The sequence below is a fragment of the Pteropus medius genome, unplaced genomic scaffold (genome assembly GCF_902729225.1).
Source record: "Pteropus medius unplaced genomic scaffold, Ma_sr-lr_union100, whole genome shotgun sequence".
NCBI lineage: Eukaryota > Metazoa > Chordata > Mammalia > Chiroptera > Pteropodidae > Pteropus > Pteropus medius.
The window spans coordinates 10,684,166-10,707,288 of NW_024351543.1; the positions used below are offsets into that span (position 1 = coordinate 10,684,166).

The 23,123-nt window shown below is 54.5% G+C and overlaps 1 protein-coding gene across 1 annotated transcript; it reads right to left on the reverse strand.

Annotated features, from left to right (window-relative positions):
- Nucleotides 1-183: 183 nt before the first annotated feature.
- Nucleotides 184-23,117, reverse strand: VILL (villin like). The gene is made up of 21 exons (XM_039843299.1): nucleotides 18,342-23,117; nucleotides 13,706-13,777; nucleotides 13,458-13,532; nucleotides 12,971-13,176; nucleotides 11,571-11,679; nucleotides 10,231-10,341; nucleotides 9,753-9,952; nucleotides 9,310-9,388; nucleotides 9,113-9,211; nucleotides 8,233-8,374; nucleotides 7,957-8,042; nucleotides 6,459-6,584; nucleotides 5,809-5,946; nucleotides 5,545-5,703; nucleotides 4,870-5,049; nucleotides 4,152-4,297; nucleotides 3,016-3,160; nucleotides 1,412-1,606; nucleotides 1,153-1,224; nucleotides 666-959; nucleotides 184-436 (listed from the first exon to the last, which is right to left on the reverse strand). The coding sequence occupies exons 2-21, from the start codon at nucleotides 13,769-13,771 to the stop codon at nucleotides 323-325; spliced, it is 2,742 nt and encodes a 913-aa protein (XP_039699233.1). The 5' UTR covers nucleotides 13,772-13,777; nucleotides 18,342-23,117; the 3' UTR covers nucleotides 184-322.
- Nucleotides 23,118-23,123: the final 6 nt, after the last annotated feature.

Genomic DNA, 23,123 nt, shown 5'->3' on the forward strand with positions numbered 1-23,123 from the left:
ACCCCACTCTCTACCTCCCCACACTCACACTGTACTGAGAGGGCCGTCTGTCCCCCCGGACAGGAGGGAACAGCAAGAAACAAACCCCTCCATGGAGGAGGGCATGGAGAGACCACCCCTCGAAGCCCGAGGTAGACCTACTGAGCGATCCAGTCTTAAAAGCCCACATACCACACCTTGTGAGGGCCACAAGCTTTTATTGACTAGGAAGTGGGGGACGCATTGTGACCCAAAGAGTCTCCTCAGGGGCTCAGGGAGGTGTGGGGGCGTTACCCACAGGGGCTTGGCCGTATGGGTGGCACCGGCAGGAGAGGGCCTGGGTTCAGAAGAAGCCGAGTTGCTTTTTCTCCTGCTGCTGCTTCCACTTGGCCATGCTGTAGAAATCCTCCTTGGATTTCCCAAAGATATCTTGGAAGTCAGCGTCTGAGAGGTAGAACTGTGAGGGTCGGGAGGTAGATACAGGGGAAGGGGGTCAACTGAGCCCAGCATTTTGTCCTACCCAGAAGTGTCATTCCAGGGCTCGAGTCTCTCCTCTCCCACATCTCTGCCCATCACCCCATCTGGAGCACACATCTCCCCGGGCAGCCTGCCCATTGCCCTGGGCGCCTCAGTTTTAGGTGCGCTAGGGCTGGGGCAGTGAGTGGCATGGGGTCTCGGGCACCTACCTCCTTGTGGGCTGGATCCACTCCCTCTGGCAGGTCCTCGGCGGCCTGGTGCATCAGCTGTTCGCGGGGCAGGCCCCCGTTGATCATGGGCCTGGCGCAGCTATAGTAACTGCTGGTGCTGGTGCTGGTGCTGGTGCTGGTGCTGGTGCTGGTGCTGGTGCTGGTACTGCTGCTGCTGCTCACCTTGGGGCCCAGCTCCAGCCCATTTTCTGAGCTGTCCTGGGATCCCTGTAGGGCCAAGGGGCCTGTCCTGCCATTGCTTGACCATCTGGACAGCCAGAAGTTGTGGACTTCCTGTCCGGAGAGGGGACTCAGACTGGGGAAGATGGGGGATAGGCTCCCATGGGAAGGCCACACTAAGCGCACTGGCCCTCTTTCCCCCAACTTCAATCCCTGTCGCCGACCAGGGCCTGGCCCCTTCCCTGCCCCTCTGCTCCTCTGGACCATGCCAACTGGGCACAGACCCCTTGAAGTCCCCAACACTCACTGCTGTTATCTTAGAGATGGCAGATAGTGCTCCCAGGCTGCCCTTCATCACCTTCTCATAAGACTGCTTGTTCTGGCGGCAAGAATCAGGGCAGGGGTGAGATGGAAGAGCACCCCTGGGACCTGGGGGGCGGGGGAGAGGACAAGACCAGTTCTCCCCAACCTACACTGGGAGTCCCCAGGCAGGGTTATGCCTCTTTTCAGTTTACGCAGGGCAGGCCTCTCTCCCCTGGATTAGGGTTAGGCTGGGGGGTTCAGACCTCACTCACGGCCCACTTGTAGGGGTCCCAGGTGAAGAACCATCCGGTGAAGGTGGGAGGCTCGTGGCCCTGCTTCACCAGCACGATAGGTGTGGCCTGGCTCCTCCCTGCCGGATGGGTCTGCAGGTACTCTTGGCCCCAGGCCACAGCATCTTTCTTCTGCTCACTTGCAGCTTCCCCAAGCCACAGGAAGATCTGGGCCACAGAGGGAGACGGGCCTTGGGCGGGTGGCTTCCCAGAGCTGACCATTTCCTTCCCGCTCCTGTCCATCAGATGGTCTCAGAGCCCCAAACCACATACCAGCCAACCAGACACACCCAGAGGGTTGGCAGCCATACACCCATAAACAGGCCAGAAGGTCACGGGCATACAGGTATGCATTCAACCCACAAATATATATGGAATACCTATTGTGGGCCAGGCACTGTTCTAGGTACTGGGGATTCAAGAGTGAAAATGGAAAAAAAGTCTTGCCTTAGTAGAGTTTTTATTTTATTGGAAGAGACAGAAAATAAGTAAAATATGTAGTATATCAGATGGAGAAAAATAAGGCAGGGAAAGAAGGTAAGTGTGGTGGTGGTGGGAATAATACAACTTTAAATTCAAGTCAGGGAGAGCCTCACTGCGAAGAGGACGTGAGAGTCAAGGTCAGAGAGAGGCGAGGGAGCAAGTCCTGTGTGCGTCTGGGGAGCAAGTGTTGTAACCGGAAGAAACAACGAGGGCAAAGACCCTGAGCGTGCCTGGCATTTTGGGGGACCAGCAAGGAGGCCATTGTAGCTGAAGCAAAGCAAGTGACGGAGAGAATGGGAGCAAATCAGGCTGGAGAGTCGGGGTGTCAGGCCATGCGGGGCTGTCCTAAGGGCTGTGGTTTTGCTGAGTGAGATGGGAGCCAAAAGGCCTCCTCACATCAACACAGTGACATGGGCATTATCACCCATCGCCACACAGCCAGATAGCAAATCACAGCCATGGACTGTCACCCACAGTCACACAGAGTTACACATAAACACAATCACACTTGATTACACGGTTGCACACATCGACCCTGAAAAACAAGTAGCCTGAAAAACCATTGCATACAGCCACACAAATACAATCATTCAGTCACTCACACCCACGGCCAGTCATAGAGTCTTTCACATACACGGTCTCACTGGTTACGGCTGCTCTGGCCAGCTACGGCCAGTCACTTGACCACACAGCCACATTCACAAAGGCAAATGCAGTCACACGGAGGCATCACACATACACAGGTGATGTATGTCATTCAACTTACAGTCATTCACTCTGTACTGACACATGTCAGCCACAGGCTGTCGCCTGACACCACACACCATTTTAAGGCACCGAGAATTACATGGAACTACAAAACTGGTCACAACCACACACTAGTTCCAGATTCATAGTCAGTGGCTCCCAAAGGCTCACTGTGATGGAGTCATCCACGGTCATGCAGTCACACAAAGTGTCAGTGTGACACACAGTCACACAGACACCCCTGCGGCCTTACATGCAGTCGTGCCAGGAAACACAAAGCCACACACACTCACACCCAGTTACACAAACGCAGACACACCCAAGTCAGGCAGAGGTAGCCGTCTCACCTCCTGCCAGGTGTCCAGTAACATGATGTCATACTGGTCCAGGTCCTCTTGTCTAAAGAACACCACTTCCATGAGGACCAGCTGGCCCGCTGGGCTGGAGCACTCAAACAGTCGTGGCTGGAAACCGGACACTTCCTCTGGGAGGCTGGCCAGTGTGGGCACAAGGCCGTGAGGGGTGCAGAGAGCTCTGTGCCTCTCGCTAGCCTGGGCCATGCTAGCCCTCGGCACAGGGGCCCAGACCCCAGGGAGACAAGGACATCCCCAGGGGTAGGAGGCTCCCCTTTGAGCTCCACCCGCCCCTTAATTCACTTTAGGAACGCCTTCCTCCTCTCTGGGCCTCAGTGTCCCCCATCTGTCAGTGGGAAAGTAGATTAGGTGATCTGTCTCGCCCTACCCAGCTAGACACAAGCTGTCCCACGGATTTTCTGAGGCGGGGACACTGGGAAGAGGATGCTGGCTTAGCGGGGTGGGCCTGAGCTGGAGCCCTGCCCTCCCTGGGAGGGAGGAGTCACTTGTCCCAGCGCTGCCTGGGAGCGGGTGTTAGGCCCAAGGTGGGAGGAAGGTGGCTAGGCTGAGACAGGGGGACAGTAGTACTTAGGCGCTCAGGAGACTTGGGGGAAGTGTGGTGCTTAAACCAGGCCCCACAGACAATACAGAGCAGCCCAGGACTCCCCACTTTGAACCCACACTCTGCCCTACCTTCTGATACACACCTTTATCCATTTACACACCACCACACACACACTATTTTGCACACTCCTCCACACTTGCTACACACACACACACACACACACACACACACACACACACACACACACACACACACACACACACACACATACACGGCACCATCCGCCCTGGGGACTATAGGTTTGGGGAACAGCCTCTGCCAGTGGGATGGTCTAGGACTGGGACAATGCAGGGAGCATATTCAGCCAGCAGAGGGCGCTACTGCCCTGCTTGCTCCGCATCTTCCTGATCCAAGCTACCCAGAGTAGCAGGGATAATGTGCTCCCGGGAGTGAGTCCCTTGGGTGAGGAGCGAAGTCTTCCGCTCCAGCTCCCTGTGTCACCCACTCTTTGGATCTCAGTTTCCTCTTCTGTGTAAGAAGAACATCCTTCTCCCAACCCTGTCACCTCTTTTTACTGGAATAGGGAGCCCGGCCTCCCAGGGCCTCCCAGAAGTGGGGAGGCTCCTGACCCTCCAGCACTGTTTCCTTGTTCTTCTTAGAGATGACAGTGACCACCATCCGTGCCATCTCACGCTGGTCACCACTGCAGCCCTAGCAGGCAAAGAGTTGAGTCAGACCCTGCAAGGGGGAGGGATCTTCACCTCCAGCCCCATAACTCCCACTCACAGGGCCCTGAGGCACCGGAGGCCTAGGCTGATGGTGGGGCACACGTGAGCAAGTGATCTCCCTCCCTGTCCCTGCCTCCATCTCCCCAGCTGATCGATGTCACAGGGACTGGGGCCTCTCTGGGGCCACAGCATGGGATGGGGACTCCCAAGGTTGGGGATCATTGACGGTTTATGCTGAAGATCAGAGAAAATTATTGCAAACTGGACTAGGTCACTTCCTTTTCCCAAAAGTCTTGCGAAGGGGTATGTTCCATGCTCAAGGTAGGAAGGAAGGCAGGCAGCCCGGGCCTGGCCTAGCTCTGCCCTGTGGACTCGCAGGTCCACCTGTCGCTTTGTAACTTACCCCAGGTTCTAGAGAGGACACTGTGGCCTCTTCCACCCCCTTCCCGGCCTGTCTGAGGCTGGATTTGAGGTCTGCATCCTCTGTGCATTGGCCCCATCCCCACCTGGCACCACTACCCCAGGTGTGAATCAAGTGGTCAATGCTGAGGGTACCTTCCCAAACCAGAGGTAGCAGAGCCTGGCTGTGACCAGCAAGAAGATGTCGCTGGAGTTGAGGGCTGAGGCCCGGGCTGGCACCTCCATGGTCCGGGTGTTGAAGTTGTCCGTGCCTTGCACATGGAAGAGCCTCGTGGCCGATGCTGGCTGCCCCTTCCCATTGTACCCAGGGTTCCCCTACGAGAGGGGTGGGCCTCAGGAAAGGACTCTTGGGGGCCACCTCCCTGTCCCAGTGGGCTTCAGGGCCCAGGGGACCCATGCTTGAAGCCACCTCCATTTTTGGGACCCTCTGGGTGTGGAGTGTAAGGACCCTGTCAGTCTAGAACAGGGAACCAAGCCTTTCTAAATGGATGCCTCACCCATCTCCAAGGGGTCAGGGCAGAGTCCCCCGGGCTTGAAGGCGGAGAGTTGGGATCCCAGGCAATGTCCTGGCTCCCTTCTCACCTGTGCTCCTGCTTCGTGGCTGACTCTGAGGACTGGGTAAATAAACTTAGGCAGGCTCACCCTTGGAGCTCCTGGGCCATGGACAAGGACCAGGAAACCAGGGTAGGGGTTTGGGGTAGTAGGCTGGGCCTCCGGCCTGGAGAGAAGGTGTTAGCATGTGTGTTTAAGGGCTACAGGCACGTGGAGCAGCTGGTGAGGCTGCAGCCATGGCAGCAAGGTGGGTTCTACCTGGAAGACCACCAGCTGGCCCTGAAAGATGGTGAGGAAGTGGGGAGGCTCGCTGCCCATGGTCACGTGCTCTTGCACTGGGGCTCCATGGTACGTGAGGTCCAGCTCCTCAGCATTGTAGTGCAGGGCCTTTATCTTGTGTGCGGTGGCCTGGTGACCCTGCAGGTGGGGGTGGTGAGGGCCTGAAGCAGCTCTTACATTCCATTCTCAGATTTTCAGCCTCGGGGCTGGAAGGTGCCCACCATCTCCCCTGGGCTGGCGCACCTGCCATAGATACAGGATGTACTGGACACGGCCCATCTTCTGGTATGTGTAGAGGACAAGGTAGCAGTTGCCTGCACACAACCATCCATGGTACTTGGGGTCCACAGGCTGCCTGCCTAAGTCCTGGATGCACCACACCTGGGGATCAGGGGAACCAATGGGCACAGGTGGCTCCTTCACCTGAACTCACCCTGTGCCCAGCCAGAAAGCTCTCTCCAGCCTCATCTGTGCAGGCAAGGGGCTCACCTCCAGCTCTGCACCTACCCCATGTTCTGTGCTGGGCTTATGTGAGGACCTGCAGGTGACCCTTTCCCCCGTGGACCCCTGGGACCACCACACTTGTGCCAGCCTGATCTCAGCCAGGACTCTAAGTTGGCACATGGTATCTGAGACAAACAAGTGGTAATGACTACAGAGGCTGTCAAGGTTGACCTGACCCCTGCCACATACAGACCCCCAGCCTGACCCCACCAGTCACAGCCTGGGTTAGGGGCAGATAGGTCCTGGCAGAGCTACTTGCTACTCAGGCCAGGGCAACAGAAGCTTGGCAGAAGTGAGGCCTTGGGGCTCTTGGAAAAATTCCCTTTTTTCAAGGGTCACTTAAAAAAAGCAAAGCCTGTTCAAAGACTAAAGCGAATGCACTTCCTCACACTTTGACAGCGTGATTTCTTGTTCCTGTGGGTAGCGAGCATGGGCTCTGGAGCCAGGCAGACCTGGCCGAAACCCAGGTCAGCTGTGTTGGCAGTGAGACCTCTCTGAGCTTCGGTTTTCCCCACCTGTAAATTGGGGATAACAACACCCACCTTGCCATGGTGGGAAACAATGCCTGGGCATCCTGTGGTCACACAGAGGCCGGCAGCTGCCTCTGGAAAAGGTCTCCAGACCAGAGCATCCAGATTCCTGCCTTTTGCAGAAGAGGCTGACTCTGAACACATGCCACCCAGGAGCAGCAATTACTTGGCAGCCAGGCCTTGTGGCCCGGGCCTCCGCCTCCACCTGCATGTCCATGAGCCTGCTGGGAGGGATCCCCTCCCCGCCTTTGTGCTTGTGACCTGGGTCGAAGACCCTCCTCCCTTCCCTCTCTTGCCCTCCTCTCTGCTTTTCTGTCTTCCTGTCTCCCTGTCTGCCCCCGTCTCTCCCTGCTCTTCATTACGTTTCCCCCACCGACAGCTCCGTCTCCTCCCTGCTCTGTCTTCTGTCTCCTCTGCCTCTTCGGTCCTCCCTCTCGTTCTACTTCCCCTCTTGTTCCTCTCTTTCCCCGACCTTGTCCTGTCTCCTCCTATCTTGGTCTCTCCCCACTCACTGCCTCTGTCCATCCAAATTAGGGCGATTGTAGGCAGAGACCTTGAAGAAACAATATTTTCTCTGACTTCAACCTACCTCGAGACCTAGAACCCCTCACACAAGCCCAGCAGCCCTGTTCCCAGAATCTCACTGCACCCCCACACCAGCCTTGGGGCCAGATAGAATAGAATCCACTTGGCAGGAAAAAACCCTGAGGCCCAAAGGAATGAAAGGCTCTGCTCAGGGGTCGGCCAACGAGTGAAGATGCAGCCCTGCCCCATGCAGAGCCTGTGTGGCCCCGGAGCCCTGTGTCTCCCAGAACGCTGGTCTAAGATCAGAGGGGTAGCTGATGGTGTGTGACTGTACGTTGGGGGTTGGGGGTTGGGGGTTGAGTGTGTGGGGCTGTGACTGATTATATGTGACTGTGTATCTGTCTTGGTGTGTCCCTGCGGGTTGATGGTTGGGTATGTGACCAATCATTTGTGATGTAAATTTGTGCAATTACATGCTGCAGTTGTGTATTTGGCTGCGATTAAGTGCAATTTCAAGGTATGAGTATGTGTGTCTATACTATCATATGTCTGTTTGTGTCATACATGTGACAAAAGGGTACAGGTAAGTGTCTGAGTGTTACTATGTGTGTGCCATGAGTGTTATGAGTGGCCATGGTTGCGAGTGATTGATTAGGTGTAATGTGTATAAGCTGGCTGTTGGGAGGGGGTGTGTATGTCCCTGGGTGTCCCTAATTGTATGTAAATGTGTACTTGCGTGTACCTGGGTCGCTTTAGCAGCCACACCATTCATTTGAAGACAAAGCCTACCCCTCTGAGCGTATCTTCCCCCAGCCAAGCCAGTGCCGCTCACCTCCACCTTCCCGGAGCCGTCGTCCACCAGCCTGCGCTGGGCCGCTAGCTCAGGCTGACTGCGCAGCTTGCCCGCATTCAGTTTGCCTGAGGGTGGGACACATGGTGTCACTGACACCCTCTGCCCTTGTCCATGGCCTGCAGGCCCCCCACTCGCCCATCATTCAAGACATCCTTCCAGCCACGCCCCCTCACCACTCCCGCCAATGTTCTGGGTCTGCCCCCACCACTCACTGCCCCTGCCCCTGCCCCTGCAGGCCCCACCCCTCCCACTCACCCATTCCACCGCCCAGGTGCTTGCTTCTGCACTGTTGGTCAGACCAAGTCCGGAAGAGCTGCTTAAACGCGGCCGACTCGGCACCATCGTTCACCACCTCCACGTTGGTGTAGGTTGGGTAGCCCTTGGCCTGGATGAAGCCCTGGGGCGGGGGCTCCGTCAGGCGCGCCGCCCAGGGGCCAATGCTCCGCTGCTCCACCCACAGGGATCTGCAGCTCAGGCCGCAGGGCCAGCCAAGCACTGAGCAGCGGTAATTAACCGAGCTCATGACCTGCTTTTTGGAGCTGGCTGTGTCACTAGGGACTTCTCCGAGGTCTCTGAGGACAGGCAGGGTCCTCTTAGTACAGGCCTCGGAAAGGGACGGCCATGACAACCCATCAGACCAAAGGCAGAGCCCTATCACCTGTCCTCGAAAACGAGGGGCGTTCAGTGCGTTGGGCTCCTCAGACCTCAAGGCAGGGCAACGTCCCCCTTTTACACTTGGTTTCTTGGGTACTACCTGGTCTTCCCTCGTCAGGGCATCCAGGGCCAGGCCACTTGTCCCCAGTACCCCAGAGAGGGGCCCTGTGTTCCTCGCGGGACTCCCGGGCAGAGCTGTGTCTCCAGGCTTAGGTCCCGGGGCAGGATCATGTCCTCCTCCAGCCTCTGCCCCAGGCTTAGGTCCTGGGGCAGGGTCATGTCCTCCCCCAGCAGGCAGTGTTCCCGGGGCAGGACTGCCAGCACTTTCAGACCCCAAGACATGGATGTCTCCCAGCTCAGACTTCAGGGTACGGTGGCTTCCTCCTTCAGTCAGCAGGGCAGGCTGCTTCCCACTTCAACACGCCCCCCCCACTGCCCCCACACTGCTATGTCCCTCTGAGACAGGGCCCCACAGCCTCACCAGAGCCCTGCTGAAGGCAGCCTTTTTCTCTTGAGTGCTGGACATGCGTCCCTGCCACATGTAGATCCTGAAACCCCCCTGGTCTAGGATGTAACAGTCCTGGGAGCAAGCATGAGGCTGGTCAGTAGGTGGTCCAGGCTGGGTGGAGTTGTGTGGTGGGTGGGGACATAGGGTGGCTGGGGCCAGACTTGCCTCACCTCCTCATGCAGTGGGTCTTGGGTCAGTGGACGGGTCGCCAACTCCTGGATCACCAGGTCCTCACCCTTATCGTAGACACTTGGGGACAGGCATCCAGATGTGGCCATCAGCCCCTCTCTGGCCTGGCTCTGCTCTAGCCCCCTTTAGCTCAGAGGCAGAAGGCACGGGGCCTGGGCCCTGAACTGAAGTCTTGACTTCACAGTAGCCTTGCTGTGGAGCCTCAAGCAACTGCCTGGCCCTAGGGCCTTAGTCACCCTGTCTGTATAGTGGGTTTCTCTGAAAGGCAGAGTACAGGCTGGGCCCAAGTTCCCACATGGCCTGCCCCAGAAACCCATGAGCCTTTTCTGGAGCCCTTTCTAGAGACCCTGTGTCATTGAAGTAATGATGGACATGCCAGCCTGGGCAATTCCACCCACCCTATCCACTCCCAAGGTCTGCTCACTGGTAGAGGCAGACATTGGCCTTCTGTAGCTGGTTAATACTCCCACTGGGTATGGCGGTGTACAGGTTGCCCACTCTGCAGCCCAGCACAGCTTCTATGATCTCCATGAGATCAGTGGCTTTCACCTCATCATCCACCACACGAATCTGTGCACGACCACCACGTTCCTTTTCCTGGAGGTGGCAGGTTAGGGCCAGACCCTGCCTGAGAGGATACGGCAGTCAGGGCTTCCCCAGCATGCCGCCCTCATCCCACAGATAGTCCATCCCACATCCTTCCTGTCACCGCTCAACTCCCAGAGGCTGGTGGAGAGTGTCCCTTTATCATGGCATCCAGAGGGTACCACCACTCCCACGTCTGGACTCAGCTTGCACTTGTAGCTGAATTTCAGGTTGTAGCAGAGAGCCAGGCTCACCTCTGGGGTGGCCACCCTTCTCCCTGAGCCCAGCACCCCTAATTTCCCAGGGTAGACACTGACCCATGCCTTCTTGGAAATGCTGCTTGTGGGCCCATTCCACTGGATCATCACCTTGCCCAGGTCCAGCAGGAAGATGTCATCCTTATTAAAGCTGTTCCAGGAGAGCTCTACCTGCCAGAGCCAGGAGGGCAGGGAGGGATACAGCATGTCACTCCACCAGCACCCAGATGGAGGGGTACCACAGCCTGTTCTCATCTACCTGCGCACAGCACAGTTGTCATCTGTCTGCATGAAGCTATGTACAACTCTGTGTATGTGTGATGGTGGCACTGTCACACATATGGTGTGCAGGCATGCGTTTGTGTAACCATATGAGACCTCGAGGGTCACTCCGTAGTTGTGGCTGTGTGCATCTTGAGGTGTGTGTGACTGTAGGTAATGCTGCATTTCACAGGGTGTACATGGATATGCATACAATGGGGGTGAATGTATCTGTTTATCCATGTGTGTAGATGTGTGTGTACACACGCACTTGTACATATGTGGGGGCATATCAAATGTGAACAAGTGTGTGAGCTCATGAGTGACAGTGTATGTGTGCCCATGTGGAGAATAGTGTGTTATCTATCTATGGACAAGCGTACTTATCATCCAGAGACACTTTTGAGAGTAAAGGGTAGGCTTAAATAATTATGCCAAGATAACAGGCAAAACCTGGGTCGCATGGTGTCCCTACATGACCAGGGATTTTATGGTCACAGAATCTGTGGGCAACAGTATGTGAGCCTGTGTGGGACTGTGTGTGAGTCACAGGGCTGGCACATACCATTTAGATAGTAATGTGTACAACTCAGGTGTCGCATTACACCAGATTCCTGCCTGATGGCAGCAAAATGTCTTGTTCTGCAAAGACCAGTGTTTTCCATTAATTTCCCAACAGATGGAAGTAAGGGGCACTCTGTTCTAATTTGCATAAGGGCATTGTATGGACTAGAGTGGCACTAGGGGTAACAGTGGGTGACAGTGTGTGTGCCTGTGGGTGACGATGACTGTGTATGAGAGTGTTGGGCTGTGTACCCTATACCCCAAATCATGCTCCTTCCCCTTGTACTGCCTATAAGGACCATCCAGGTGCACTATCTTGTTTGTCTCACCGCCCCGCCCCTCCCTCCAAAGTTCTTAATATGCCCATGAGGAAATAGAGGGTCAGTGGAGTCATGGTGGGGGTGGGGCTAAAAGCCTGGCTCTGCCTTCTCTCTCCTCATTCGAGATAGGCCATCTGGGAATGCTGACAGTCTGTGGTCCCCCTATTCCCCTCCACCTTCCATACTTCCCTATACTTCAGTACACACAGTTCTGAGCTGTGCCTGGAGGTTAAGTGGCACCCCTGGCAGCCTCACCTCAGTGGCTGACATGTGCTTCTTCCCTTGGATGTGCAGCAGTCGCTGGATGTTGTACATGTTGGTCTCCAAGTGCTTGAGGGCAGAGGCTAGGCCTCCTTTCCTGTAGCTGAGGACGGAATGGGGTCCCACATAAGACCATACACTGCCATGTGTAGGAGTGAGTGCAGATGTGAGCACATGCATGCACACAGGGGATGCGCATGTGCCTGCTGAATACATGTGTGCAAGTAGATATGAATGCACGTGTATAAGCACATGGCTACATAACGTGGGGGCAGGAGTGTACATTTGTTTATTTGTGTGTAGATCTGTGGACACATGCACGTATATATACATGTATACCTGCGGGGACATAGTGTGTGTGCAGATGTAAATACAAGAATATACACACACGCGCCTGCATGTGCACATACGATGCGCCTGTATACAAGTGGGGGCCTGATTATATCTGTTTATCCATGTGAATATAGATGCGAGTGAGTATGTATGTGTGTAGGTGTGCTCATCTGTAGGTGGACACATGCAGGGGTGGTGTGTTTTCTGATGTGCATCTACACATGTGTATGTGTTCATGTATATACTATATGCATGTATTAAGTTCAACTGTATGAAACAGAAATGATAGAATATTGTCAATTTCCTATGGTTCAACATAATATATTGCAAATATTAATTTAATACATATTTGAAGCAATTTATAGTAAAAGACATATTTCTACTGGGAACAGTAACATAAAAGCAAACTTAAAACGACACTGGTGTCTACTCCTGGAATGTACCGAAGAGAAATGACAAATGTGTCCACACAGAAACTTGTATACAATGATGGATGTTAACTAAACTTATAGCGGTAAGCATTTCACAATATACGTAAGTCAAACCATTATGCTGTTTACCTTAAACTTATACAGTGATGTATGTCAATTATATCTCAATAAAACTGGGAAAAAAACCCCCAAAACTTATAAACAAATGTTAATAACGGCATTATCTATAACAGCTAAAAAGTAGGAAAAAACACAAATATTCACTACCTGATGAATACATAAATTACAGGTGGTATATCCATATATCACATGTCCAGAATGGGCATATCTATACAGACTGGATGCAGAAAGTGTGGGGGGTAAATGGAGATTGCTGCCAAAGGGTATGGGGTATGGGGCTCCTTTTTGGGGTGATGAATATGTTCTAAAATTGTGATGTCTGCACAAATCTGTGACTATATTAAAAACCACTGAATTGTGAGTTGTACGGTATGCGATTTGCCTCTCAGTCAGGCTGTTAGCCATCCCAAAACGCCCCATATACTAGGGATGAGAGAGGTAGTCCCCTCGGTCGCCCAGCCACCCCGCCGCTCTGTCCCCTGCCCTCACACCCACAGCCCCCTCACTCACATGACTCTCCCGTGGAAGTAACTGTGGAAACAGTCAGACTCGTGCCCCTGCACCTCTCGGTGATGCACTGTGGTGTCACCCAGCACCTCCTGTAGCTGCTGTATAAAGGTGCCGGCCGCATCTTGCGCCTCAGCATCCGCCGTCTTTCCAATCCAGTAGTGCAGGTCGCTGGAAGCCCCCTGTGTGGCCTTCAGGCTCGGGGGGACCTAGAGCCCAGGTGTTTATGTATGTGTGTGGTGGTGGGGGGGGACCAAGGTGTGTGTGGAGATCAAGGTCAAGGTTGAGGATGTGCTGAGGGTCTTAGGGAGACTGGGCAGGAGATCTAGAAGGGAGAGGGAAGGACCAAGAGGTCTCACGGGCAGCAGCCCCCTGTGGGATGGGATTCTTGGGCCCCCAGCCTGCTTCACTCAGGGTGGAGCTTACTCTGCACCATCAGACTGCCCCGCTGGGCCATGCCACCCCCTCAGACAGACGCCTTAATGCTCACGTGAAGGATGATGTAGCAGTGTTCCTCGAAGAAGTTCCCGTAAGCCCTCTTGGGTACTGGCACCATCTTCAGGTTCTGGGAGAGGCAGGTGCCTAGTGACAACTCAGGGGACCCACCCTCACCCATGCACACCCGTGATCCTCTGGGGTGGGGGGAGGGAGCTCTGAGTTGAGAGGTGGGAGAAACCTCGTCTCAGAGACCACACACTCTCTGTGGAACCATCTCTGCTGTCTGGTTGTGCCCCTCACCTCAATGATCCATATGTGGAGGTCACTGTGGCTCTCGGTGGCTGGGAGGCCCTTGCTGATGTCCATCCTAGGCTGGGTGGGAGTGAGGGAGGAAACAAGAGCCAGAGTTCTCAGACCCTGGCTGCCTGTACTCTGGGCTCCAAGCGAGAACTCCCCATGCCTACAGCTCTCCAAAGCATCTTCATCATAGCCTGTGCCTTTTAGTAGGAGGGCCCTATAAACACACAAATGCCAGCAAAATAGCACAGGTCCTGCAGACGTGGGCATAGAGGCTTCGTAAACAGGGACTTGACTTGATCGTACTCTTGAAACAGAGCTGAGCTCTGTGGACAGGGATAGGCTTTAAACATAGGGACAACCTATGCAAACAGACAGGGAGCTAGAAACAGGCTACGAAGACAGTCACGGGATCTCCAGTCAGGATAGCCACTGTAGACAGTGATAGGTTATGCGGACAGGCAAAGACTCTGCTAGTAAGAACAGATTCTGCAGGCAGGGACAGACTCTGCAACCAAGGAAGGGTTCTTGAAATGAGACCGAATCCTATAGACATGGACGGCCTCTGCACACAGGAGCAGAGCTGCAAATAGGCATAGGTTTTCCGGACCTTTAGGAACAGGCTATGCAAAGAGACAGTACCTGCAGAGAGGGATAGGCTATTATAGAAAAAGGCTCTGCATATAAGCACAGGCTCTGCAAGCAGGGACAGCTTCCTCAAATGAAAGGGATGCAACAGGCACAGTTTTTCCTGATGGAAGTGAATTCTGTAGACAGGGACCATCTGTGTGTTTGAGGACAGCCTGTGCAAAGAGACAAACTCTACTCAGGGAAACTCAGGCCGGGCAAACGAGCAAAGCTTATCAACACTGAAAAAAAAAAAAATCCCTCTACAAACAAACAGTCACAGCTTCTACAGGCACTGAAGAACTTCGCAGACCAGGAAGGACTTTGCAAATGTCCCTAATCCTAAGACAGGGACTCTTTGCATGAGGGACAGACTCTGCAGATATGGACAGGTATATGGATAAGCAAGGTCTGCAAACAGGCACAGCATCTTCCATCAGAGAAGTGCTTCCCAGACAGAGGCAGACTCTTGAAAGAGGCTGGGACAACCTCAGGAAGTAGACTTGAAGCCTTCCTACAGAGAGATGAGAGTGGGCTGGGCAAACATTCATGAGCTCGGCAGAGAGATCCAGGCTCTGAAAAAAGATATAGGCTCTGCAGAAAGGGCCTCTGTAGACAGATTTTGCAGATAGGGAGAGGTTCTGTAAGCCCACACAAGCTCTGCAAACAGACAGGCTCTGTTAACAGTGATGCCTTCTTCAGATATGGCAGGATATGCTGAAAGGAGCTGGCAGAGAAACCAGCTTTGTGATCAAGCACAGATGCCCCCGAAACAGGGTGGGTTCTGTAGAGAGCCCAGGTTCTGCAAACAGGGGCAGGCTTTCTAGAAAAGGACGAGTTCTGGAACTAAATAAAGCTCAGTCCATAGGGACAGGATCTGCTAACAGGTACACATAGAATTAGGAATAGAGTGGGCAGGTGGGCATAGGCTCTGCGAATAAGGACAGAAAGTCACTTATCAGGTGCTCCCTGATAGACACGGCAACCTTGACAGTGATAAGCTCTTCATAGGAATAGGGCCTGCAACTGAGTTTCTATACAGAGAAATTCAGGCAAAGGTCCTGAAAAATGTCATAGACTGGACAAGGAGGGCTCAAGTTCTGCAGACAGAACCAGGATCTGAAATAGGAAAAGACTGCAAACGGGGACATTGTCTATAGAAAGAGACATCGGCTGCAGAGGAAATGGCTTCTGCTGACAGAGACAGGCACCATGCACAGGCAAAGCTTTGCAAATAGGAGATGTCTTTAGGCAGAAAGAGGTGTCCCAGACAAGGACAGCAGACAAGGGATAGGCGGTGCATGCAGTCAAAGCCAATGTCAAACACAGGGAAATAGGGACAGACTGTTTAAAAGGACCCAGGTTCTAAAAAAAAAAAGACTCTGAAAATAGACACAGGCTCGGGACAGAAACAGGCTCTGCAGACAAGACAGATTCTGCAGACTCGGGACAGACTGCACACAAGGACTGAATCTGAAGCCCATGAGACACTGTAGCAAGTGACAGGCTTGGCTAACATGAGCGTAAACCAGGTGAATCAGGCATAAGCACTTTTAAATTCTTGAAACAAAGCTGAACTCTTAATACACACAGGCTCTGCAAACAGCGACTTCGCTCACTTGAGTGTACGCACTGTGGCTCTGAGTGTGCACAAGGAGAGAGAAGTGTGGAATGAGACAATCCGGGGAGGATCAGAGCTGCCGATTTTGTTACATCTCCACCATGTGACTCTCAACCCCAGGCTTCCTGCCCCACTCCTTCAGAAACCTCTGTGGCTTTGCTCATTTCTTTATCCATGGAAGTTCTTCCTGCGTCTAATCGAAATCTCGTCAGCTGCAACTTTTTCTTCTTGCTGCGGCTTTGCTCAACAGACCCAGAAGTCACTTCTTTTTGAACTTCTCATTCCTAGTGGCCCTGGTGTGGTGCTGACTCCTCTCCCCTCCCATCTCTGCTCCAGCATGTCTTATCAGCAGGAAGGACATCCTTGGCTCTGCTGACCTGGTGTGACCAGGGGAAACTAGGTAGGAGGGAAGATACAGAGTTACAGAAGCAGAGGCATAGCGGGACAGGTGAAACCAAGAGGCCACATTCCTTACACCCTTGTCCAGGGCTCCTGAAAGCAGAACTAGGCCCTCGTGAGCTCATAGTACACTGTGGGAAACACTCGACCCTCTCACAGAAGGCTAAGGTGGCCAAGCAGGTGTGTGTGGGTGGCGGGGGGAGCTGGGGAAGGAGTTTCCCAGAGCAGGGCGGGCAGAGGGGACAGGCTACAACTGCGTATTGATGCCTGGGGGGCCCCTCAGAACACCCTCTGGACACCATGTATGCTGCTGGGATGGTCTCCCTCACTAGAACAGAGATCCCCCAGGCCAGGAGCTTGTCCTCTTGTTTGATGCCAGCTCCCAGCTGCCTGACACCCAGCAGGTACTCAGCAAACAGTCGTTGAAAGACTAAAACCTATGGCCTGTGCCTGGACTGAGAGAGAGTGAATGCAGAAGAGAGTCTGGGGCTCCGATTGCACCCAGAACTGCTCTTGCAGTTGATGGTCTGTGGGTGCGACCGTGACATGATTGATTGGCAGACACGGAGACCATGTAACAAGTAGTCTCAAGCAATAGAAAACATGGGATGACACCAGGTGACAGGCATAGTGACATTTGTTGGTGACGGGTAATAGCGGTGACCAGTGAAGCGACCAGGGCACAAGCAGTGAGCAGAGCTACAACTCTGAGCTGTAGGTCGTGCGACAGTGTGAAATGGCAACAGAGTGAGTGACAGGGAGACTGGCTGGCCTCAGCACCGTGGTCGACAGGTGGGACAGGAAAGTCAACCTGGTGGCCAGAATATTGCAACTGGGCTGATTTCGCTGGGTGGGGACAGCACCGCACCCAAGGGGCTGGGAAGGTGCCCCAATATTCAGGTCTAAACTGGGGGGCCAAACTCTCAGGCTCCTAGGGCCTGAGGCCCTCATCCCCATGTAACCTGTGCTCCCTGTCTTCCGACTGGGCTCTGCAGGGGGCGGGGATGGGGGAAGAATTGCTCAACGGGTAGGGAGTCCTTTCTTTCCCCCCAGCAACCCCCCTTTCCCCCAGGAGGTCCCTTCAAGGGGACCTCTTCCCTCCCCAGAGAGAAAGCCCCATCTAACCTACTGTTCATCTCTAATTTTGTGGTCTCTTTTTCTGAGAACTTTCCATCACCTGCTCGACCACTGCTCAGAGGTGTCTCTTTCTCCTCCCATTGAAGACTTTTTCCTTGAGGCTATTCCTCCACTTAGTTCTTTTTTGGTGAGAGTCTCCTCTCTTCTGATAAACTTATTCCCCACTTTGGTGTTATGTTCTCTTCCTTCCTTCTTTCCTAGAGTTCTCTTTCAGCCTCCATCTGGCTCCCTTCCTTCTTCCTCTCCATGTACCTCCTCCCTCTAGAATCTCTTTTCTTGATTTTCCTTCCCATTCTTTCCTCCTCTAGTCCCTTTTCCTGAGGCATTTTCTTCTTTTCTCTAGGTGTTCTCTTCCTTCATTCTCTATGTCTTCTCTCCTGTTCTGTCTAGGAGATTTTTTATCTACTGACTGTTCCTTTCCTCCTTGTCTCCTCTTTTTCTTTTACCTAGGTGTTCACTCTCCTCTCTGGTACCCCTGTCTCCCCCAGGTGCTCAACTTCCTCCTCCTGACCTGTAGAGGCCCTGAGGTTACTTGCATGACTTCTTGGGAAGGGAAGGGCGATGCCTGCCCAGAGGAGAAAGCGAGAGCCTGAGACTTCCCCTGCCCATCATAATCTCTGCTCTTTTCCTGCAGGCTACTCAGCCACAGCCTCCCTGTCCCCATGAGTAGCCTCCCACTGGTTGGTCTGCTCACAAGCCTCCCAGTTCTGGCAAGCCCCTGGCAACCCTGAGCCTGTGCTCCCACACCAGACACCCCGGACCTGAAGGGTCCTGCCGCCCCCCCCCCCCCGGCCCCTGGCTCAGAGCTTCTCCTGCCCAGCTTAAAGCCCCATGCCCCTTCCCTGCCAGGCGTACCTGCTGGAAACTGCTGGTGCCTTCGCCCTGCCTGTGGGCAGTGCTGGGCCTGGCATGGGGCCGGGCTCTGCCAACTGCCCTCCCTCCGCTGTAACTCAATCCCTGCTCCCTGCCCTGTAGGACACACCCCACTACAGGGTGGGCTGGGCATTCAAACAGTCAATCAGTTAGTCAGTCAACAAACAATGGCTTAGCTCTTTGAGAGCCAAACCCCTCCTCAGGGTCATGGCTGGTCAGCCAGGCCTCACCTCCTGGGTAATGGTGCCTACAGAGAGCCGGAGATGGAGGCCTGGGCTGGGCCAAGATGTGGGTGTGGAATATACTATGACTCCCCTTTTCTGAAAGCCCAGTTGGGCTCCTGATTCCTGATCCCCAGGCCAGACACTGCAGCAAATTTTAGGAGGAAGCAGGATCAGGTTGGTGGGGGTATCGCAGAGGCTGTCTGGCTCTGTGAGACCCAGGTCACTTCAGGAGGTGAGGGAAGGTACCCAGGGCTCTCTAGCCTCTCTGCTGTCCTCTCCACTCCCAGTTTGGGCTTAATGCCCAGCACAGCCATCCACAGGGAGCCCTGATACCCATCGTGGGAGAGGCCAGTCCACGCTTACAGAGAAGACACCTCTCCCACACCCTGGGCTGCCTCCTCCTTTCCTTTCTGATTGGGGGGTGTGGAGGTGCTGGAAACAGAGCCTCCAGAGACACTTCCACTCCTTACCTTAGGCCAATGGCCACAGTCCCAGCCACAGCCCAACCAGTGTGGATGCGCCTTCAGGATACACTGCTAAAACCTGCCCATTGGCCTCAAAACCCTTCCCTATGTCCAGTCCTCACCCCCACAGCTCCCTGTTGCAGGGTAGGGGGGGCTCTAAGAAATCTGGGTTCATCTGAGCCTGGTAGGACCTACTGCCTTGTACAACTGTGTTTGACAGATGGAGTCAGTACGTGAAAGGCACTTGGTCAGGCCCTGTGCACATCTGACATCGTGTGTGAGAGAATGCCTGCTTAATCCTGTTTCCAGTAAGTGACGGCGTGTTTGGCTCTGCCTGTGCATACCTGTTTCCCTGTCTCCCTTTGTCCCTGCGCCCAGCAAAATTCCATGGACTCACTTCTTCCCACTGCCTCACCTCAGAGTCTCTCTTCTGTCCACTCTGGCTGGTCTTTATTCCCACAGCCCCTAGAAATGGCTCTTTCCTTGTCACCAATGCCCCCTCTCATCAAAGCTGGCCATTGGTTCTGTCTTTATCTTACCCTCCCCGTCACCCACCAGGGGACCCGCCGCCCACTCCTTCCTCTTGAAACAGCTCATGGCCCACGTTTCTTCCACAGCTGCTACATTGTCACTTTTGGGGCCTTTAAATGCCAGAGGACACAGAGCTCAGGCCTTAGTGCCTGTCTCTTTTCCATTTTCTTTCCTAGTTCCAGCCCCCAGGCTGTAAATACCACGGGGAATGCTAGTGTCTCTTTGGACCTCAACCCCCACTCCTCCCGAACCCCATCTAGCTGGTCACATCCTCCTGGCCCGGCTGACCTTGCACTTGACATCCACCTCAGATCACTCAGATCCACCTCCTCCCGGTCTCAGGAAATGGCATGAACATCCAGCTGGTTGTTCAGGCCCCCAAACCTGGGAGCCATCTGGGGTCCCTCTCCTTCCCTTCCATCCTCAGGGCAGCCACTGGCCAGTCTGGTTCATCCTGGACTCCAAGTCTGGCCAGCCCTCTCACAACTGCCCCGCTCTAGGAGCCAGCCTCTCTCACCACCTGGCAGCCCGAGCTTCCCTCTGTCTCTCTCAGTCTCTCTGGCCCCTATGTCCATCCTCCCATATAGCCAGAGGGATTTTTTTTAACCATAAATCAGATCACATCACTTACCTTTCAGTAGCTTCCTGAAAATAAAACCCCCAAATCGCCTGTTCCCCTGGCCGCATCTCCTGCCACTCTCTCTGCATTGCTGTGTTCTAGCTACAAGATTCTTTTTGTTCCTTAAGACGCCAACCTCATCTGGTCTCTGGACCTTGGCACTGCTGTCTCCTCTGCCTGGAAACCTCTCCCCTAGATCTCTGCACGGTACACCCTTTCCACATTCTGGCCTCAGCCATAATGGCATCTCCTCGGAGGGCCTTCCCTGACCACCGTAGTCCTCGTCCCATTCTCCGCTTGCCTCATCTTCTTAGCAATTTTAAAAGCTGACAACCTTACTGATAACGATCCTTGTTTAGTGTCTGTGTCCCCAGCTGCAATGTGAGCCCCTTGTGGGCAGGGCCTTGCTCACTGCTGTATCTCCATGTCTAGAATGGTGCCTGGTACACAGTAATTGTTTAATAAATATTTGTTGACATGCTCCTGTGGCCTGTGCCTGATCTGGTGGGGGTGTGTTTGGACTCTTTGCCAGGCTCTGTCCTGAAGCCTGGCCTCAGAGTTGACTTCTCACCAGAGCCAGGTTCCAACCCCAGCGGAAGCGCCTACTGGCTGAGTGACTTTGGAGACATTTCTTGGTTATTTCTCTGAGCTGACATTCTCTCCCCTGAGAAGGCAGGGGAGGTCACATCTGCCCACCACTCTTCTGGGCAGGACACCGTGTCTGGCACAATCCAGCCTTAGTGGCTTAGTGAGGGGCACAAAGGCCTCTCCAAGGCCCCTTCTGTCAGAATTCTCCAAGTCTCAGATTCTGAAGACCTTGGGTAGGCAAAACTGCCCTAGTCCAGAACAGCCCCATCCTGTAACCTGTGATCTCAGGCGCTGGAGAGACAGACAGTGGGCCCTAGGGCCCGGCCTGGGGCCAAGATAAGCAACACTGATTTGTCTCCAGTTCATGGGATCACACCCACGGCACAGAGAGGAAACTGAGGCCCATGGTAGTGCTCACAGGCAGGGTGCTAGGAGGACAAGGAGGTGCCCAGCCTCTCCCCCCAATTCCCTCCAAGAGCAGGAAGGGAGCTCCGCCACCACTTCTTCCTGTTGGGCTGCCCTCCCATGGATCAGGGCCTGGCGTCGGAAGGGCACTGAACCTGGCTCGCCTCGGTCAGCACCGCCCTGGCCATGACTCCCTCTTCCCCCTCGCCTCTTTCCGCTCCACATCCCTCCCCACACTCCCTCCAGGCAGGTTCCAGGGGTCTCGACTGTTACTTTGTTCCTTCCAGGATCTTCCAAGGCCCAGCCTGCAACAGTCCTTATTAACAAAGGCAGAGGTGTGGCCTGGGGTGGGCGGGGCAGGCGCTGGAAGCCAGACCCGCCCCAGGCCCCGCCCCTTTAGCACCGCCCAGTAGCCCCCGCCCCTTTAGGCCCCGCTTTCAGATTTCCTTAGCTCGGTTTCCCAGGTCTCACTCGAGTCCCGTCCAGGCAGGTGCACAACGGCGCTCCTCGCGGAGACCAGGTCCTGCGGCCGGGTGCGCCCCGCCGGAGCGCGGACAGAGCGTGGGGGGCTGGGCGTGCGACTGCCTGACTCGCGTCCTGAATCCCGCTGCCTGGAAAAAAGGCCCTTGAAGAGAGCAAACTTGGGCTCGCGTGGGCCTCCCACGTCTGGCTGCCGGTCTCAGAGGGGCAGTGACATAGGCACCGGGGCGCGCACGGCCCGAGAGCGACTACCCTGAGGATGCCGTAGGAATTTCCAGGGCCCGAGGAGGCGGGGCAAGTCCCTGTGTCCGAGGGGCCACCACACCGATAGGCCCCAAGAAGAGCCCTAGGTGTCTGCAAACGAGTAGGTGTCACTTCCTAGCAGACCCGTGTGTCCCTGCCCAGCCGCGCACCCAGACTGCTTGGGTGAGATCAGCTCAGCACCTCCTCAGGGCCAGTCAGCTGTTACTGACTTGGGAAAGGGGAATGGCAAGGCTCAGTTCCGGTGACCCAGAGCTCTAACGAGGAGTGGGGGTATCCACTCTGCTCCCGACCGCAGTGTAAAGTCAGGGCGCTTTTCACAACCCATCCTCACTTCCGCCTTGGGAAAGTCTCCCAGTGCCCATGTGAGGTTTTCTCTGTACTTTTCTGGGTTTCCTTAAATTCTGGTGATCAACACGTATGACTGATAGTTCAGATAAAACCATACATGTCACCTCCCCTGAGCCCTGCCATAGCTCTTTCGACATACCTGGTGTCAGGCCTGGAACAGTTTGGGGGACTTTCTTTTCCTCCATAGCTGGTCAGGGCAGGGGTCTTCGGCCCTGGCTGCACCTGTGAGGCCTATGCTCAGAGATTTGCCTTTAAATGGTCTGGGATACTTGGGGGGATCTGATTTCTAAGAGTCCTCAGGTGATTCTACAGGGCAGCAAAGCCAGAGCTGAGAATCACTGAGCTATTAGGTGCAGCTGTAATGGAGGTTGGGGTGGAAAACTCTGGAGCCCACACGTCTTCCTCCCGTGGGCCGGAGGGTCCAGTGAATTCTCCTCAGAGTTCAAGCTTTGTGGCCAGGCTAGCTGGTAGCTCTGAGACTAGAGCAGCCTGTTGATCCACAGGCAGCCCTGGCATAGGTTCTGCCATGTAATCCTTCCAGGACTCTGCCACAGCCCCTACTGCACCCCTCATCCATAAGCTCAACAGACCCCCTTTGTCTTCCCTGGCTGGCTTTTCCCAGCCACTCCTCCCTGGCTTCTTTCTTGGTCCTAGAATACAGATGTTGTGTGCTCAAACAAAAAAAATCAGGAGATGAAATCACAGTATGCTCAAATCCCAAATAAGTGGCCTCTTAATGACCATTTGTCTTTCCACTTTATGCAAAAGTATGAAGCAGTCAGGGGTGGGCGGACAATGCCAGAGGAGGCAAAAGTAGGCAGAGAGGGCCAGGCGGCAGAGC